Raw genomic sequence first — 19,278 nt, 5'->3', positions numbered from 1 at the left:
GTGTGTGTGTGTGTGTGTGTGTGTTTAGTGGGAGAGGGAGGACCCTGCCCTTATTTGGCAGCATGTCATTGTAGGATTTAAATTGAATATAGTTAGACTGGTTGACTGGATTAGAGCCTGTGTTTGTGTGTCCCTCTGTGCATTTCTGTTTCAATATGCCTCCATATTTGTAATTTTGTAAGTTATTACTATTCTGCTAAATCATAGTATTTCTGGTACTTTTCGGTACTTGTGCTAAATACAGTATTTCTGCTAAATCATACTATTTCTGCTTTTCATAAGATTTGTGCATAATATAGTATTTCTGCTAAATTATAGTATTTATTCTTTTTATAAGATTTGTGCCTAACATAGTATTTCTGCTAAATTATAGTATTTCTGCTTTTTATACTATTTGTGCCTAATATAGTATTTCTGCTTTTTATAGGATTTGTGCCTAATATAGTATTTCTGCTTTTTATAGGATTTGTACCTAATATAGTATTTCTGCTTTTTATACTATTTGTGCCTAATATAGTATTTCTGCTAAATTATAGTATTTCTGCTTTTTATAGTATTTGTGCGAAAACATAGTATTTCTACTAAATGTAGTATTTATGCTTAATCATAGTATTTCTATATATTATATCTGCCAGGTCCCCAGGCAGCCAATCCTCTCTGAGGACTGAGACATTCAAATTTTCAAATCAGGGCCTGCACGGCTTCCCAGCCAATCATATATGTGTCCTGAGGCATTCAAATTTGCATATTGGGGCCTTCATGGCTTCTAAGCCAGCCAATCATATCAGGGCTGAGGAATTCAAATCCACAAATCAGGGCCTGCATGGCTTCCCAGCCAGCCAATCATATATGTGGCCTGAGCCATTCAAATTTGCATATTGGGGAATTCGTGGCTTCTAAGTCAATAAGTCATCCATGTCATATATCTCTAAAAATTCATATTTTAATGATAAATTGTCAACACTTGAAGATTCCCCAATCACTTCTGAACAAAACGGTGTAAGAATGACCGCTCTAGCCCCTACGGTTAGGAAATTATGGTCATTTGTTTGAGGGGAGTCCTCACTATGAGAAATAGACTGCAATAATCCTGTGCCTCTCTGTGTTGCGTGTGTAAAAAGATGCACCTGTTTTGGCGGGAAAACGTAAACAGCCACTCTGATTGGTGGATTTAAATTCGGCAGCTCTCTCCCTCTGTGTGTGTGTGTGTGTGTGTGTGTGTGTGTGTGTGTGTGTGTGTTTAGTGGGAGAGAGAGGACCCTGCCCTTATTTGGCAGCATGTCATTGTAGGATTTAAATTGAATATAGTTAGACTGGTTGACTGAATTGGATCTTGTGTGTGTGTCTCTCTGTGCATGTGTGTTTCCTCATGTGTACATATTTGTAATTGTGTGGCTGTCATAAATTTTTTTTCAGATTTTTGTCATTTAACAAGTATATTTGAGGGACCCTCAGCATGTTCAGCATTTTTTCAGCTGTCCATTTTGCTTTTCCAATTTTTCTGTTTAACTTATTACTATTGTGCTAAATCATACTATTTCTGCTATTTTATAAGATTTGTGCTTAATATACTATTTCTGCTTTTATAGGATTTGTGCTTAATATAGTATTTCTGCTTTTTATAAGATTTGTGCCTAATATAGTATTTCTGCTAATTGTAGTATTTATGCTTAATCATATTATTTCTGCTTTTCATAGGATTTGTGCTTAATGTAGTATTTCTGCTAAATTTAGTATTTCTGATTAATTATAGTTTTTCTACTAAATCATAGTACAGTATTTCTGCTTTTTATGGGATTTGTGCTAAAACAAAGTATTTCTACTAAATGTAGTATTTATGCTTAATCATACCATTTCTGCTTTTTATAGGATTTGTGCTTAATATAGTATTTCTGCTAAATTATAGTATTTCTGCCAAATTATAATATTTGTGCTAAAACATAGTCTTAATTTAAAATTACAATATTCATAGTTCATCACAGTGTCTCTGGTAAATCACAATATTCCTGCTATGTTGTACTATTTTTCTAAATCATAGTGTTTCTGTAATGTTTAAGTATTTTTGGCTAAATATATTCTTTCTGTTATCTTAGACTATTTCTCCTAAATTCTTGTATTTTTGAGAAGTTATCATGTTTCTGGTAAGTTACAATATTTCTGCTAAATTCTGCTATGCTATTGTATTTCTGCCAAGTATTATGTTTCCTCTAAGATATTGCAGTTCTGCTAAGTTATTCCATTTTAGCAAACTTCTTTTGCTTCTGCAAAGTTTTTACAATTTCTGCAACTTTTCAGCTTTTTCAGCTACTTTTTGCATACAGCTTCACCTTTAAGCATCCACACTGCATTTTCGCAGGAAATGCAAATTTTTCTAGTCTATGGATTGTTGTTTAGTATAAAATAAATAATAATAATAATAATAATAATAAATATAATAAATAATAAATAATAAATATAAATAATAATAATAAAATAATAAATAAAAATACATAAAATCATTTTTTCTCAGTTCTTCCCCATAGAAAAAGAACACTGCCATTTAATCTAAACTCTTTATTGGGACTTTTTTCTGCAGTGTCACGTGTGCAGGTGTGAAACGACACAGTGAGATATTTAAAAAAAGAAAAACACACACACACAGAGCAGGATTATTTTTGGCGACATGCTTTATTTTCGTTTTCCAACCATGATTTTAATGGTCACAAACTGCGCTTTTCGCTGCCGACATCTCAACGGTATTTCTCAGAGAGACCCAGGGCCACGGCGGCCAAGAATTTGTCGAAGGCGACATGAGTTTCCGGGGTGAAATCTTTAGGGAACATAATGGAGATCACCACCATAGCGCAATGAGCCAGCATCTGCAGAGAGAGGAAACAGTTTACACCAAATATATGAAGTTTGCTCGGCAGAAATCGCTTTTAATAAACAGACTGTTTGTTAGTGCAAATGCATAGTCAATAAACTCGATCTTCTTAAGAACAATCTTTTCAATACGTTGGATTACTTTGTTACATAAATTAACCGTGCGTGAAATAGGAATAGACAATAACCTCTGTTTATAACTGAAATCGCATATGCACATGATCCGCGTCTTACCTTGAAGTTAGATGGATCCACCCTCAGCTTGAAGGCGTGCAGCTCGCTCAGTTCCAGCAGGCCGCCTCTCAGGTTGTCAATCTTGGACACGGCCTCAGTGACTCCACCCAAGATCAGCTTTCCGTGAACCATCACGGGCTCAGAACCGGGAGTCAGGTCCGGCCAGTGGGAGAAGTAAGTCTTGGTTTGCGGATACACGAGGAGCATCCTGTGGAAGCAGAGATGAACATGGTGGGTCACAAGCTCCAGTGGCGCAATCGGTCAGCGCGCGGTACTTATAAGACAGTAGCCTGCAGAGTTATGCCGAGGTTGTGAGTTCGAGCCTCACCTGGAGCACGAGCTTATTTTAAGTAGTGGAAACACACATCTGAAGTGTGTTTAAATATTTGAGGCGACTGTTGCTGTAATTTGGCGCTGTATAAATAAAATTCAATTGTACTGAATTCAATAAAGAAGTGCCAATACAGCCTTACCTGCCCAAAGCTTCGCCTCCAACAGTATCCATAACCTTGGAGACCTTGGCCCAGAGTGCCTTGACGGCAGCCTTGTCTTTCTCAGTCAGACTCATGTTGGATCGGTTGTCTCTCTCTCTCTGATGATGCTACCCGGCGAGGAGCTGTGCTTAAATTCAGTTGCCCCCCTGGGTCACACCCAGGGCATCTGATACCAAGCCACAAGCTGTGACGCAGATAGGACTCATTCACCGGACCTGATAGAAACTTGTTTGGCTTTAGGCCAACGCAGAGGGTGATATCTGCTGGTGACATCTTGGGTGTGAATTTGCAAAAAAACACTCTGCATTTTTTTCGTGTAGGATACCAAAAGTGCAACGTAACCACATTTTCTGCTTTGCAAGTTTGTGAGAAGTTAGAGGTGAAGCACATGGTCCCCTGATGACTGATGAGTGGAGAACATCTCAGGCGGAGTGATATCATGTGCAGAAAGTCTACAGTTCTAAGAACAATGAGTGAACTCGTGTCTAAGGAGTTGCTGTGAAATTAATGCCAATAAAACTGATTGATTCATAAAACTGAACACATTTTTCTATTACTTCCAGCTTTACTGAGGCCTGAACCAAGTAAATTATAGTAATAGTAGTAGTAATAATAATAATGATAATTTTGAATATTTACAAAACAATTCGATTCGATTCGTACTACTTAAATCAATCAATAAAAAAATTAAGTATATTTTCGTGATGTGATCATCATTTAAACAATTTTACCAATGAAGTACAATATAAGTATAAGAAAATGATCTATTAAAAAAAACAGATTTCGTGATCGCAAAGAATGTGGGTCATTTATGGATGCAGGTGGGAGTTACAAAAATGCGTGCATGCACATTACGCACTTACAGAAAAGAGCGCAAAATTCTATAATATATGCAAGTACACTCGGTGGATCTAGGATATACTAAAAATACAAGATTAAAAAACAGCTCTTCTTATCAAATTGAAGCTGTTTAAAGCTTTCTCAGATTTATCAGATTTAATTTTTTAATTCAGCATTTTTTTCTTTTTTGGCTCGGTTCATAAAATAAGTTCCTATCAGTGGTAGAAAATAGAGCAGACGGCCTTTATCAGCCAGCTCAAGTGTTCTTAATCAAAACACATGCATCTGTGGACACAGGGGGGTTTGGGTGGAGGGGGGTTCGCTGCTGCAGATAACACCGGTGTGGTTTACGAGATATAACTTAAAGAGCGTCAAACACTCTGGCAACCATTCCTCACATTTAAAATAAAGACTAAATAAATAAATAAATTCTTTCATTTTTCTCCGCATAAATGTTTAGCCTTTTTACTTATATTTCTATATAATGTTGATATTTTTGTGAAGATGTGAAGTTGTTGAACCTTTATTTGTATAATATCAGGCAGATACAGACGAATTATGCATTTCCATATTTTAAAAAAAAATCTGAATTCACATTTAAAATATATACACACTTTATTTAGATTTTAAAAAGTGGGGGACGCACTTTAATCAATGTTGACAGATAATTTTCAAAAGGCCTTTTTCGCATTTTATGAATTTTATCCTCTGTGTGATTTGTTTAAAAGTAAAATAAATAAATAAATAAATAAATAAATAAATAAAATAAAATAAAAAACTCAACAGCAACTCAGGATTCAGCTAATAACAGCTGAATAAATAAAAATAAATAAAAATAAATAAAATAAAAATAATAATAAGAATTATCAGAGACTTGAGGACTGCATTTGAAATAACTGTAATAGAATATGTTGGGAATATTTTGCGCATAAAATATTGGGCTTTGGGATCTTTGGCCGCACGATAACTGCGCTAATTGAAATTTTGTTTTTGGCTTTGCTTAAATTGCGCAGGACACGAATAACAAAACCGTATCAACAAATCCAGAAACTTCTGGTGAAGTCTGCAGTTTATCTCACGCGCACCATCTCCAGCCTATCACAGCAGACTTCTCATTTGGGGTGGGGGAGCTTCGACGCATTTAAATAGATGCAGGGTGTCTAGTGAAGCACTATTCAGCCTTTTCCTTCAAGCCTGAAGAAAAAAATCATAATCAAACGCCACCATGGTTGAGTGGAGCGAAAACGAACGCAGCATCATCTCCAACATCTTTTCCAACCTGGACTATAACGACATTGGGCCCAAGGCTCTGGTCAGGTAAGGAACACCTCTGCAAGAGGACAATCCTTCCTATGACGTGCCCTGTGGCCAAACTCACGTGTGTTTCTCCCTTGCAGGTGTCTGATCGTTTACCCCTGGACTCAGAGGTATTTCACCTCCTTCGGTAACCTCTACAACGCCGAAGCCATCAGCACCAACCCGAAAGTCGCTGCCCACGGAATCAAAGTGCTCCACGGTCTGGACCGCGCTCTGAAGAACATGGACAGCATTAAAGCCACCTACGCCGAGCTGAGCGTCCTGCACTCAGAGAAGCTGCATGTCGACCCCGACAACTTCAAGGTAAACCTCAGAACCCGCCTTTCTTCTTCTTCTTTTTAATGCAAACACGACATTTTCTTATACCTTTTTTTCTTTCTCCATGCAGCTGCTTTCTGACTGCCTGACCATTGTTGTTGCTGGAAAACTGGGTTCCGCTTTCACCCCAGAGGTTCAGGCTACCTTCCAGAAGTTCTTGGCCGTGGTGGTGTCCGCTCTCGGAAAGCAGTACCACTAAAATGTAGATCCGTCTGCATCTGGAAGCCAGAAGGAGATCTAACGCCCGTTTCAATATGTTATGGATCACCTCAAAAGAGAAATAAAGGCCCACTGAAGCAAAGTTTACGTTTTCCCTTTGTATTTTTTTTTTTTTAAATTTTACACATGCTTATAAGTTATATCTTATATCACACTGGGGGGCTGGATGCCGAGTAGAGGGCAAATAAAGGATCTCGTTTGTACTTTTAGGTTTTTAGACTGTAACATGGCGAAATATGAGAGCGGATTTCACTCTTGCAAAGGTTATAATAAAAACTAAACTAATAAATAATAACAACTTCAAAATAGAAACCATATATTTTATAGGATTTGTAAGTAAAAACAACCATAACCGCAAAATGACCAGTAACAGGCTGTTCTTCATTCTAACGAGAGTACCCTATTGTTTTTCACTATACTAGATACTACTTTGTTTATTTCATTTTCTGTTGGGCGATGAATTGCGTGCACAGCTGGGGATTTGTTGTAAATTACAACTGGAACAAACAAACATACATGCATTTAATTTTAAGATTATATTTTTTAAATGTACTTTATTTATCTTGCTTGCACTTTCTATTTCACTGTTTATGCCGCTCTCCTCACTCTCAATCAGAGATGGGCAGTTACTTGTAACGCGTTACTGTAATCCGATTACTTTTTTCTAGTAGCGAGTAAAGTAAGGGATTACTATTGCAAAAATGGTAATTTGATTTGATTTGATAAACGTTTATTGGTCCCACAAGGGGAAATTTCCTAAGGCTGCCGACCTATTGCACGTAATGGAGGCGCCATCTTACCCTCTGACCACACATACATTACACAAACATCACATGGGGAAGACAGGTCAGAGAGGTATAACAATGGAAAATGCACCACATGAGGAAAGATAAGGAGAAAAAAATAACTCCTCCCAGACTGAGCTCCAACAGGGAGACCAGTTTGAGAACAGAAAAAAACACCTCTGCACATGAAAAAACTCTAAATACACCAAAGAAACACATGACAAGCAACAGGGGTGGGTAAAGGGTGAGAGACAGCCGATTTAGACAGTGCATCCGGGCCTGCGTGCGCTGGTCTCCTTGATCCACCGTCAGCATCGGAAGGGAATAAGCGTCGAAGGCGTTTGGAAAGGGAGAGGGGATGAGTGTGTGCATATCAGTGTATATGTATGTGTGTGCGTGTCCAGAGTTCAGCTGAGACAGTGTCCTTTGCCCTGCTAGGCTAAGTAAACAGTCTTCCAGCCAACCCAGGTGTCCTTGTTGTTCAGCCCCAGCCTTGCAGCTGGCGCCAAACGGGTATCCGCATAAGTGATGGTGTTTTTACTTTAGTGCGAACAGCTCATATGAATTTCAAAGCAGTTCTACAGTCCAACACTGGTCTCTCAATCTCCCGTTGGAGAGCCGCGAGCTTCGCCATACTTGGGTTCTGTGATGTTGTCATTTCTTGTGCTCAAGGAGCCGATTTCTGAGAACTCACGGCAGCGTGCCTCCCCGAGATGTCATCCAATTTGCGCCCAGAGATGTTATTCCGAGCTAGCAGCCGTAGCATCTCCAAGATCTTATCCGTGCTGCACTCAATGAGCCCATTTTGAGAAACTCACGCCTCTCCCATCGTTCCAATCCCAGCGGGCAGCCTTGTGGGGGTTTGAACAGCCGGTTCTGCTTTCTTAATTCTTCGATAAGTCAGGGCCAAGCCAGCTCCGATTAGCCAGAACCCTGTTACCATGATTCCGAATAGGTAGATATCTTCAGCACTCAGGCCCACCCAAGCCCAAACTTCTCGTTGAGAAAGGGGTGTCAATTGCATCTAGGGACCAGTTGATCCAATCCATAATTCCTCTTTTAGGTTTTAGAGAACAGACTGTGAGAGAGTGTTCCAGGGAAAAGTAATACAAAAAACATGACACTAGACAAGGACATAAGAGGCTAAGCAGGGAAGCTAAGGGAGAGGAGGAGAGGAGAAAAGTGCGACCGCCTTCATCAAGAGCAAGAGCAGAAAAATTAGATTACTGTTACTTTCCCGCAGGAACGCTGTATTATGTTTAGAAAAGAGAGAAAAAAATGAAAGCACTGAAATCTGTATCAACTGTACCTTTTCCCACAATTATTCATTCATAATCTATGAAGCTATATAGGTAAAGGTGTGGTGCTACTTGAGGGCATCGGAGTGACACTAAATAACTGCAGTTAGTTAGGTCAATAGTTTAATTGAACTATAGCTATCAGAGCTGTCAGAATGATGAGTGGAACGCTCTTTGGGTTATATAATATTGGGCTAATTTAATTGCAAAGATGGAATCAGTAATCCATAATTGCCTGCCAATGTCCAGCGCAGATTAGTTGCTCAAAAGTGTACACACCATACCAGGGAGTGCAAATGAGAGATTTGCAGGTGTTTGTCTCTGCTGTTAAGATAAATGAGAGGAGGCGGAAGAAGAACCAGCATGGTTTTCTGTAAGGTTGAAGTATTTTGTTAGAAAGCACCGCGAATGAGTGTGTTCCAGGGGAACAAGACTGAGGTGGAGCGCAAGATTTATCCAGAGGAGAGCTACACTATTATAAACTATTCCATCATAAACCTGACATCCATGTGTATAGCTGACCTGTGCTATACCGAGAAGAACACCAAACATCATTTACCGTCAGATCCCGACCCCTCTATTTAGCAATGAAGACATAGCTAATGTGTCTCATGCGTAAATGCTCACACTGCCCATGTTTTTTATTTTTTCTGCAGATTGCGCACTAACACAGTCACATTGACACCTACCCCTTTTTAATGATAGAAAATACATTAATGCAACATTAAAATCTCTGTCTGCCCACTGCAGCAGGAAGGACCAAGTTAGAGGACAGAGCCAAAGATTTAGCATTCCGCTCACAGCTTTGGGCCACCCACCAGTCACAATTACGCACTCGCTTCCATTAAATGAACACACATCAACTATCGCATATCTTACAACCGAAATGACGCGTCTCCCCCCCTTTCCCCACAGCGGTAAGTTTCGCGTTAGACTATTGTTTCCTTCTTCCCTCTAATCTGTAACAAACAAAACTGAAAGTTTTGACGGGACTCAAAGGGTGGAAGTGTCTAAGATTAATGTCTTAAACCTAAGCCGTTCAATAGCTGTTCTTCTCCACAGCGGAACAGGTCAGCTGCAACACTGATTTCAGGTTTACACGGTGGAAGACTTTGTGATACAGTGCAGTTCCTGAGCTGCCCCATATATCTGTAACTCTGACATTAAGCCTGTGAAAAGCGGCGGAATTCATAATTCACAAGAGGATAGGTAAGGGAGAGAAATGACATTAAAGAAGTGGGAGACAATCCTACGGGGAAAGAAACAGAAAAGCAGCAGGGTGCTGTGATAGAATTGGCAGTGATAAAAATGGTCATGCGGATGACTTTACGTCACTCGGTCATTTGATTAGTTTATTTAGTTATAGCTGAATAACGCAAACTATCAAATGTGGCGGAATAGCCCCAGAAATTAATGAGAACTCAACAGTGAACCCATGGACTTGGGCGGGCACGTGACCGCCCCACTACTTGATCAATTAGCCCTTCACCTCTACACATCTTTACAATAGAGCTATTTATACACCACAAACTGGGCATAAAGATATTTGTGTTTATTTATAGAAGAGTTAATGTAGTTAACCGAAGCTAAGCTACAAAATAAAATGAGGTGTGGAAAAAAAATCTGAATTAACAGAAAAAAACCTACACTACACTTAAAAAAATGAATGAAAAAAGGACATTGAATACAAAAACAACTAATTAGAAAATACAAAATTATAGCTAAGTGCAGTGGAATCAAACTAATTTCAGCACCAGAGACAGCGCCGTGTTCAACGTCCTCACAGCAGCTTCATTTTTAATACGAAAGATTAAACGGGCTCCTTCTGTGTTTTTAAACATTATCAACAAGATAGAAGTAGATATTTATGCTTTTCACATTTGATGAAATAATGGAAAACAAAAACGTATCATTTCAGAAAATACATTACACAATAAACGTGCTAACTCAACCCTGAAAAAGTAAAACTACAAACACATAACGATCGAAGAATATCTTCATAACCTACCGAGAACAAATGCCCAGAGAGAGATCACCAGTTACAGTTTTTATTTTCTTCCACTTTAGTAACTTTTGTAAATGTACATCTGGAGTCATAGCTGTAAAATCAGGCCCAACAAAAGGACCTTATCTTTCCATGAGAATAAACTTTTCTGTCAATAAAAAAATATTTTTCACCAAACGACATTGAAAAATGGTGTATTGAAGAGCTAAATCACAGCTCCTTATTAAACACAGGCTATTTGGGTTTTTTAAAAAGTATCTAATTCATGTATTCAAACAATATTCTTAAGAGAAATTGTGAACATGTCTATGATACTAACGATTGAATTAGACTCTTCAAAATTACCTAGGGTCACTTTTACTTGCAAGGACGTCACATTTCATGACGTTAGAACAGAAGTCTGATGGTACAGATGAGGAAATAATTGTTTTATTCTCTGGTGAATTTGTATTTTTCTCACTTCCAAAGAAATGAGCACAAACAGAATTCTGGCTGGACTGTAGGGATCAAATAATCATTTCCTCAGTGACCTGAAAATGAATTTATAATGTTTGTCTCATGTGTTTTTCTAGATTTTTGTTTGATATTCTGTACAGTCACTGTACAGTAAACCTGCAAATTACAAACGTACAAATTTACCCCAGGATCAAATAATTATTCCCCCCACTGCGTACCTGACATCTACACCTGGTTTTTAACTATATAAAAATTAAATTTTTTTTAAAAACCCTCACATAATTAGATATTCTGACATCTTACATTAAATGTAATATTACTGTAATATTATTATTATTAAAATGATAGAAAATGTATTATTTATTAGTGAGTTATGAAGAAAAATGTACGTTTTAGGGTGTCCCACAGTACTACATTTCAATACAGCAGCCGAAAGGTGGAGAAGACTGCTGATTGCTCAACGTTTGAACAACAGTAGCTCCCTTCACCCTCCCTATCTCCAACTCTCATCTTCTCAAATCCCCCCAATCACCTGCCCTTCCTCTACCAATCTCATCTACACCCACACCCCACCTACTCTTCAGCATGTGCTCTAACTGTAACTGCTTCCTTACATACAGTTATTTTAATGCTAAGATTGCTTCAAGCAGACTCTTACTTCAGGCCAACAGGGCACGGTCCTCACAGATGTCAGGTGTATAAAAATTTCATCTGTGTCTCTGATGTTTTGTCTTTTTTCCCTCTCATTAAAAATATTTCAACCTTGTCTGACTCATGGATTTTCACGTACGCGAAGCTACAGATAAGAACCAAAGGTGAGAACACCAGTCTCTGCAAGTTTAGGGTTCACAGGAACTATCAAGCCTGTGCATTTTTACTTTACTGGGAAAGAAGTTTGAGGATTTTAACTTAAGCGTAGTACAGCTCCTAAATTATGAGTAATTTGGCATTATTTGGACTATGTAGCCTGTAAAATGTAGATTGTAAAATTACAACCGTGCGTAACTGTGCGCAGATACAAACAGAAGGCATAAATTATCTCTCATGCTCTTCACATGAGATGACTGCTACAATCAACTCAAAATGTTAAAAACAACAACAACAACAACAACAACAACAACAAAAACCCAGCAAAGGTAAAAGCAAGGATGAAGAAATGAATGCAGTTCATTCTGCTGTCATGATATTAAAAACATTTACACTCCCATTAAGTAAAAAAGAGTATTAGCACGTTTTGGCAATCCTAAAAAAAGTTAATTTTTGTGTAATCAACCTCACAACAAAGATGTCTGTAAATTACAGAAGTTATTTCACTTAAATATCTAAAAAACTGACATTTAACATCTTGTCTATGAGCTGCTTTGAATATTGCATCCGCATGCGTCTGTATTACCACCAGTTTACCAAATGGGGGCACTGTTGCTCTGTGTACCGTAAATACTTTATTTGAGGTCCATAGATAAACCTGGAGAGTCCTCCCAATTCACTGGTGTTAAAACCTGAATCCTTTGTTTCTGTAATACTAGAAAAATAAAACAATAAAACAAAAAACAGATTAGATTTAATATTAAATGTGCCTTTGTAGTTGTAAATGTATTATTTATTATGAAAATATTTTACAGTAGGAAAGCTTGCTTAAGTAAAATAATGTAAATTATCAGCTGACATGACGGTGAGCAACTAAAAAAACTTAACTCAGTCAAATGATGAATTCCTTGAAAATGATCAACACAATGCATTTTGAACGTGATATGATAATGCGTGAAACACCACAGATTCGATTTGTTTTTATTTGATAATATAACAGCACAAAAACTAACACACGAATTGCACATTTTTTACCATTAAAAATGTAACAAAGTAATGACAGAGACACATACAGAGAAAAACAAAAATATTTTACATAGCATCATAAATGCCTCGTATGCTTTCTGGAAACCCAGTGCTTGAGTCTCATCTGTATTTCTCAGCAAGAACAGCAGCAAACGCTGACAGGTACTTGTCCATGGCGGCGTGAGCCACCGGTGTGAATTCATCCCCCAAGTAACAGGCAAGGCTGACGAGCATACTGTGCGACAGCAGCTGCAGGAGAAACACAAAAGATTGGTAAAAAGTGAACAACATACTTACATAATTTATAGTATGTGTCAGTTTTCTGAAAATCATGAACCCACACACTGCCATTTGTCGTCCTCAGTGTGTTATTGTTAATATAGTGATGTAGTATTGTGTAATTTGCACAGAAAGCATGTCTGATAATTTTAAGTGCCAAACAATGCATTAAAAATATCGTCTCCTCCTCACCCTCTCGCCTCACAACGGCTAGTTTCACAGCTTGTAATTCCCCAAACATCCACAATTGTCATATATGTATAATACAATACCGTATACTTATACACATTGTCATTTTGTTCACTTATAATTTTTTTTTAACCATTTTTCAGATTTCCCGACTGGTTCACATACTGCCTTTTTGCACCCCATTTCAATATTCCTGGAGGAACCCATTTAATCAAATGTATTATTTATTTTAATTAGTGCTGTCAAAAGATTAAAAAAAACATTTTCCCATTTTTTTTCCTCCTCCATAAAACAAACTAGTTGATTTGTCATCTGAACAGGCTGGAAAAACAAAACAACAGCAGACTTACAGTTAGTAAATCTGTTGTTTTCTTTTTAGTTCAGTTAAACTCTATTATAGAATTACTGAAAAAATCCCTACATACTAATAGGATTATCTTTTGCATGCAGAATTAAAATGCACAAATAAATACAATTTCATACATTGCAGTCACCTGTACGCCTTATAGCATACAACAAAGAAATTGCACAAGTATATATATTAACCCTGTAGCAAGTGCATCATATTTGATACATGAGTTTCTGGCAATTATTTTGTGGTTCAGGCTTTACTGGATTAGTAGATATACTTAATAGGAAAATCTGAATAACAAAAAACTGATTATCTCTGATTAAAAGATTAAAAGTAAATAAAAAAAAAATCCAATGCAAGAAGGGGATGGAAGGGCTGTAAATAGGTCTGAGGTGTTTAGGCACCTTAAAGTTTCCGGGGTCTACCCGAAGCTGGTAGGCGTGCAGAGTCTGCAGGGGAGCCAGGGTGACAGTTAGCTGACTGATGTCTTGGGCCCCCTCAGCTATAGCCAGGACTATCTTCTTCCCGTGAGAAAGCAGGTGGGAGGAGTTAGGACTGATGTCTAGATGGGAAAAATATGTCTTGGTGCCCGGATAAGAGGCAAACATCCTTAAGAAGGGAAAAGTGAAATTATTTCCATGCTGATATGATAGGAGCAACAGAGTAAGTGCTACATGTTGACTGTCTTTGGTCACCAACTATCATTTGTGTGAACTCGAGGCCCACAAGTTTCTAAAATGATCTCGGATCATGGCCAACACCTTGAAATCCCTATTAGAGATTTCAGGAATTACCCAGCAGTGAGCACTAGATAAGCGTTACATTCTCTTGCGGGATTTGTTTGCAGTAACTACTTACTTTAGTAATGGCTAGGAAATCCTGTAACAATACTAAAATCTAATATTAACATCTGCAAACTGAAATGAAAGCTTATTGGTAGAGGAATCTATTTATCACAACACACACTCTTACTGGAGATGTTACTTTGTGTGTAGGAGCCTAAATCTTCATGCAAAACCATTTAAAGACAATGCAGTAAAGTATGAAGGTTACACAGGTAAGTCTCAACCTACCTAAGGAGTGCATCTGCTCCAATCTCTGCTGCCACAGGAGTCAGTCTTTCCCATATTTCCTTAATTAAGTCTTTTTCCTTCTTGGACAACATTGTGGCCTATCATACACAGAACCACTGTAGCCAAATATGCAAAGTGTTAGGTCTTTACAGCCAAAAAAACAAACAAGAAACTAATCAACCATTTTTTGCGCTGCATTAACCTGTTAACCTAAATGCTAAAAAAGAAGGATGAGTGAAAGAGCAAAAGTAATAGTTCCTACTGTCTGAAGAAAACAGCTTGTACTGGTTGACCTCTCAGCAGATGTGTTGTCTCTCTCTGCCTCTGTGTTATCAGACCGCAGCCAGGGCAGGGTGCGGGCGACACACCACCACACTATCTGCTACCGTATGTGCGTCACACTGCATATTTACCATATCATTGGTGGGGTAGAGCTCAAGGTGCAGCTGTAGTTGAGCCCCCCCCCTTCATTGATGGTAGAATTCTTTTTCTTCAGCCTATTGTTAATAGTTTTTAATTTATAGGCATTTCAGCAGATTAGTTGCTGTATCTGCTTCAGGGCTTTTTGCTCCCATGTAATGAACAAAGACACACACGCACACTAAAAAGTAACATTTTAAAAAACTAAGACTGAATCATAAGTTTATTTTAATGAATATGTTCTCTAAACCTTAGCAACTATTAAAACAGAATTTAGTGCTTCTGTTAGCAACATTAAAATAAAGAAAATGAGTCAATACTAGTGTAATTTGGATGATAATCTTTTTTGTCTCAGCTGCTCTTATCTGCAGGTCCACAAGTTGCCGGTTACAGAACAGTGGGTGTGAGCCCAGCACATAACGTTATGAACCACACTGCAGTGCACATAGAGATCACATACATATAAGCCAAGTTTTAATGCCTCTGCTGATCTTAACACAAGACGTGAAAATGAGCCAGTGTAAAACTACCTCACTGGACTCAGTGAGCCTTGTATGTAAGCTAATATTGTTTATTGGACTTGTTTCTGTTTCCAATTTGAAGCTTGAGTGAAGTTTAAACAAATAAAGAAACAACAAATAAAGAAACTAAACGTTTCTTCTGGATACCAAAATTCAGAGTTGTAAACTTTGGATTTCTAGCAATGGTAAACTTACTGGGGAGCTGTTTTGCTCATTTCCAGATCCACGTTTTTTGTTTTTTTTTAACAGCTCGTCAGATCATCCACTGAAACAAGCTATTTTTTATTTTTAGCTCCTCTCCTTTTAAGCCACTCCTAATTCTCCTGATTGACTCTAGCTGTCCATAGCAGTTTTATATGGTGAACCAAAAAAACTCAGCAAGAGTGTCTTTTTGTTTGGGTAAATATACATTAAAAGTGATGTTTAATGCTGAAGAGTCACAGTTACTCAAGTGGCCCTTTAATATTTATAGTGATTAAATAACATTACATCAATAATAATTGGAAGAATAATAAGCTATAAAAAAAAAAACCCTTCTCATGTCAAAAGTCACATAAAACCTCTTATGTGGCTCAAAATTATTACCAAAGCTTAACATGGTAAATTAGAAATAACCTTTTTATTATGATTGTCGACTTGAATTTAGTGTTACACATATACTGTGCCAAAGTAAGTTAACGCACGAATTGAGCTGAATAGAAAAACAAAGAGATGAGATTAAAAAAGCCAGAATCGTTCAGTTTGAAAGAAACAACTCCAAACAATTACTCGCCTACATACACTGAACATCTATAGGAACATAGTTTTGATAATGGTCTCCTGTCAGTAGGTAAGCCCTACCACTGTTTGTAGCCACACTATAAATAATATCACAAATTCACAAAAATGAGAACATGCACAGATAATTAAAATAAAAGTAAATACATTAAAATGACACCACCATAGAGCAAGATATATGATTTCAAACAAGCACCAACAGTCTTCTGAGTCTTCAGGTGCCAAGTGTGAATCTGTCCACACCTACAAAGACCAAGCTTGTATTCTTAAAACAAGTATGCAGTTTTTTTGTTAGAGACATATATTCCAGTTATTGCTTCAAACTGACTGGCCATGAGGATTTAAAAAGCCTTTTAATGTAGAGTATGTGTCCTGTAGTGCTTAAGAAATGAATGGTACCATTATGTCCATAGGTGGACTGTTAGGTTTTCTAGAATGTGCTCTTTGTTGTTCACCATATTTGCTATTGATTAAAGCTGCCTGCTCCAGATGAGGCTTGAACTCAGAACTGCTTTCCAGTATATTAAGTCATTGGTACTGTGCACTAACTGATTGCCCCACTGGAGCACCAGACTGTGACTGAAGATTTCCTTAATGGTGTTGAAATTCTGTTAAGCTCTTTTAAATGAAAATGGAAGATTTTGAATGATTTTTATGAACGTTTACTTAAATCAAGTAGTGAGACTAACACAGATTAAATTGCTATTTATGGTCATGTAACATAATTTCCACACTGAAGAGTCCAGGTGAGGCTTGAACCCTCAACCTTAGTATTTCTTCATACATTACTGCCCTAGAAACACTGCACGCTGACTAGCTGCACCACTGGAGCTGAGTTGCAATATAAAGATTAAATCAATTATTAATTTTTGATAACTGTTGATTAAACCAACCAAATAGTTTTGCTGGCTTTTAATGGCACATGGCTGCCGTTTCCTGAGCCTAGTTCTGCTGGAGGTTTATGTGTAATAAATTATTTGTTTATTTCACAAAACAATAAAAGACCGCCCCAAAAGACCACCGCTTACCTAAATGACTTCAAACTCACTCACTTAGACTAGGATGAAAGAAAGATGAACACACATACAGAGATTCCTTTATTTACGAATAAAATGATTTCTCTACCTGCTGTAACAAAAAAAAGCCAGCATCAGCAGGAGTACATGTTTCAGTGAGCAGTACAACACACAGAGAGCCCTTTATTTGTTAGAGAAATAATATTAATAATAAATAAGTTTGCTGCCTTCAAAACCAAATAAACCGAATAAGCTGTGGGATCCATCTAATGACAGTTCAATGAAGTCCAACAATATGAGGCAAAAAAACCCAAACAAACCTGTATGCTGTTGACTTTATTTGTTGATTTACATTTGTTTGCCTTATATAAATTAGTAACCACTAACTCACTGGTGTGATTGTACAATTCCAGGTTGTACAACATCTGCATTTATGAATAATCAGGTCTTGGCAACACAGCAGTTTTCAATCCAGCCACAAGAAGCACAATCATTCCAACATGTTTCCAGACTGTGTGATTTGAATGTTTAGAAACTGCATGTCAGCAGTAAAATAAATACAACCATACAGTTATGATTGTTTTACATTAGCTACTTATCTTTCACTCATCCTGTGTTAAATTGTACTCTAATGTTTTTTTTAAATCTCAACCTTTAAAATAATACTCAAAAAAGTTAACATATTTCCCTCTAACACTGATAAAAGTCTCCTAAAAGCACAGCACGAGTCTGTTCTGATTACCCAAGGTAATTATCCTCAAAGCTAGTTTGGTGCAGCTCCTCAACACAAGCAGTTTTTACAGACAGAAGCGGTTCTTTGTACTCCCACGTGATGTGCCACACAACAAACTGGAAATAGCTTTAAGTGACATGTGTGCACATGTTTATGGCTTCTTGTATTTGTGCTGTTACCTGAGTGTCTGTAAATGAGCTTAAACCAGGATTTGGATGGTCGATACAGCATTTACGATCGCGGAGGTTCTGTCCCTCTCAGTATAGTGCTGAGAAAAAAGAACTTGGCAAATGATGTTTCCTGTTCTGGCCTCCAGCAGTAGAAGGAAGTGGCCTTTGAAGTGCTGCATGCAGCCAAGCAACTCACAACTAAACAGGCAGCAGGAGGAAACCTGCTCTCCAATACTCAGAAAAGACAAACTGCACACAGCTGTTTACCACACAACATCCCTTTTCAAACCTCAGCAAAGCTAAACAGTTTTGGCAATGGTTCTTTTTTTCAAGGAGACCGGTGTTTAGTGTGCAAATTTGTAAGCATGTTTATTTAAGCATAATTGAAACACTTTATTTAGCAACTGGTTCCCAATTCATTTTAACATCTTACATTTTCTTGTGTATAACTAGATGTAACCTAATTTTAAAAGCAACTTGAAAATACAATATATTCTACATTAGCTTCTTTCCTTTCCATCCATCCTTGAATAGTTCTTTAAGTTACTTTTGGACATTGTAATCCCTCAAATTTCCAAAGGTTCAATGGCTTCTTGCTTTGATTTTTTGTGTATGCATATTTCTAGTCATTATACCATTTCTGCAGGTTTAAATAACTGCCTTGCATTCTTTATTTTTTCATGTAACCTCCATTTCTACTGAAGTGAAAATTTATCCCTGACACACCCAGGAACACCTGGCCAGGCTTGCACAACCTGTGACCGCAAATATGATCCGTTTTCTAGGCTATGACCTGTGGGCAATATTGTTTCGCTTACAACAATCACATCGCCGTGTGAACTAAATGTTGTGGGGGTTATGATGAGAGACAGTGGTCAGATGAACCTATTAAAGACTTTAGATGGCTTTGTATAGAAGAGGATGGTAAGAAGATCCAGGAGACCAAGACACTGACCCTGAAGGGGAGTCTGTTTTAGGGCGAATAAATCACTACTGCAGTACCTGTGCTGGAAGAGATCTCTGACCAAGAAGATAAAATTACTTTACTATATATATATATGACATGTTTGTTCCAGCATATATGTAG

The 19,278-nt window shown here is 37.6% G+C and overlaps 3 protein-coding genes and 1 non-coding gene across 4 annotated transcripts; 2 read left to right on the top strand and 2 right to left on the bottom strand.

Moving 5' to 3' along the window:
• Positions 1-2,648: 2,648 nt before the first annotated feature.
• On the bottom strand, positions 2,649-3,756 carry LOC146702742 (hemoglobin subunit alpha-like). Its single transcript, XM_085465715.1, has 3 exons — positions 3,570-3,756; positions 3,097-3,304; positions 2,649-2,858 (listed from the first exon to the last, which is right to left on the bottom strand). Exons 1-3 carry the CDS (start codon positions 3,662-3,664, stop codon positions 2,730-2,732), a joined length of 432 nt encoding a protein of 143 aa, XP_085321841.1. The 5' UTR covers positions 3,665-3,756; the 3' UTR covers positions 2,649-2,729.
• trnai-uau (transfer RNA isoleucine (anticodon UAU)) lies at positions 3,339-3,432 on the top strand. The gene is made up of 2 exons: positions 3,339-3,376; positions 3,397-3,432. It is a non-coding gene; the product is annotated as a tRNA-Ile (tRNA).
• Positions 3,757-5,591: 1,835 nt separating the features above from the next.
• On the top strand, positions 5,592-6,366 carry LOC146702741 (hemoglobin subunit beta-1-like). The gene is made up of 3 exons (XM_085465714.1): positions 5,592-5,747; positions 5,828-6,050; positions 6,136-6,366. Exons 1-3 carry the CDS (start codon positions 5,656-5,658, stop codon positions 6,262-6,264), a joined length of 444 nt encoding a protein of 147 aa, XP_085321840.1. The 5' UTR covers positions 5,592-5,655; the 3' UTR covers positions 6,265-6,366.
• Positions 6,367-12,600: 6,234 nt separating this feature from the next.
• Positions 12,601-14,917, bottom strand: LOC146702740 (hemoglobin subunit alpha-D-like). Its single transcript, XM_085467204.1, has 4 exons — positions 14,817-14,917; positions 14,555-14,670; positions 13,886-14,090; positions 12,601-12,910 (listed from the first exon to the last, which is right to left on the bottom strand). Exons 2-4 carry the CDS (start codon positions 14,644-14,646, stop codon positions 12,782-12,784), a joined length of 426 nt encoding a protein of 141 aa, XP_085323330.1. The 5' UTR covers positions 14,647-14,670; positions 14,817-14,917; the 3' UTR covers positions 12,601-12,781.
• Between the last annotated feature and the right edge of the window lie 4,361 nt (positions 14,918-19,278).

This window comes from Copadichromis virginalis, linkage group LG8, assembly GCF_057382275.1.
Source record: "Copadichromis virginalis isolate Kocher_CV1m ecotype Utaka linkage group LG8, C_Virginalis_male_GT1.1, whole genome shotgun sequence".
NCBI lineage: Eukaryota > Metazoa > Chordata > Actinopteri > Cichliformes > Cichlidae > Copadichromis > Copadichromis virginalis.
This window is presented reverse-complemented; position numbering and strand designations above follow the sequence as displayed.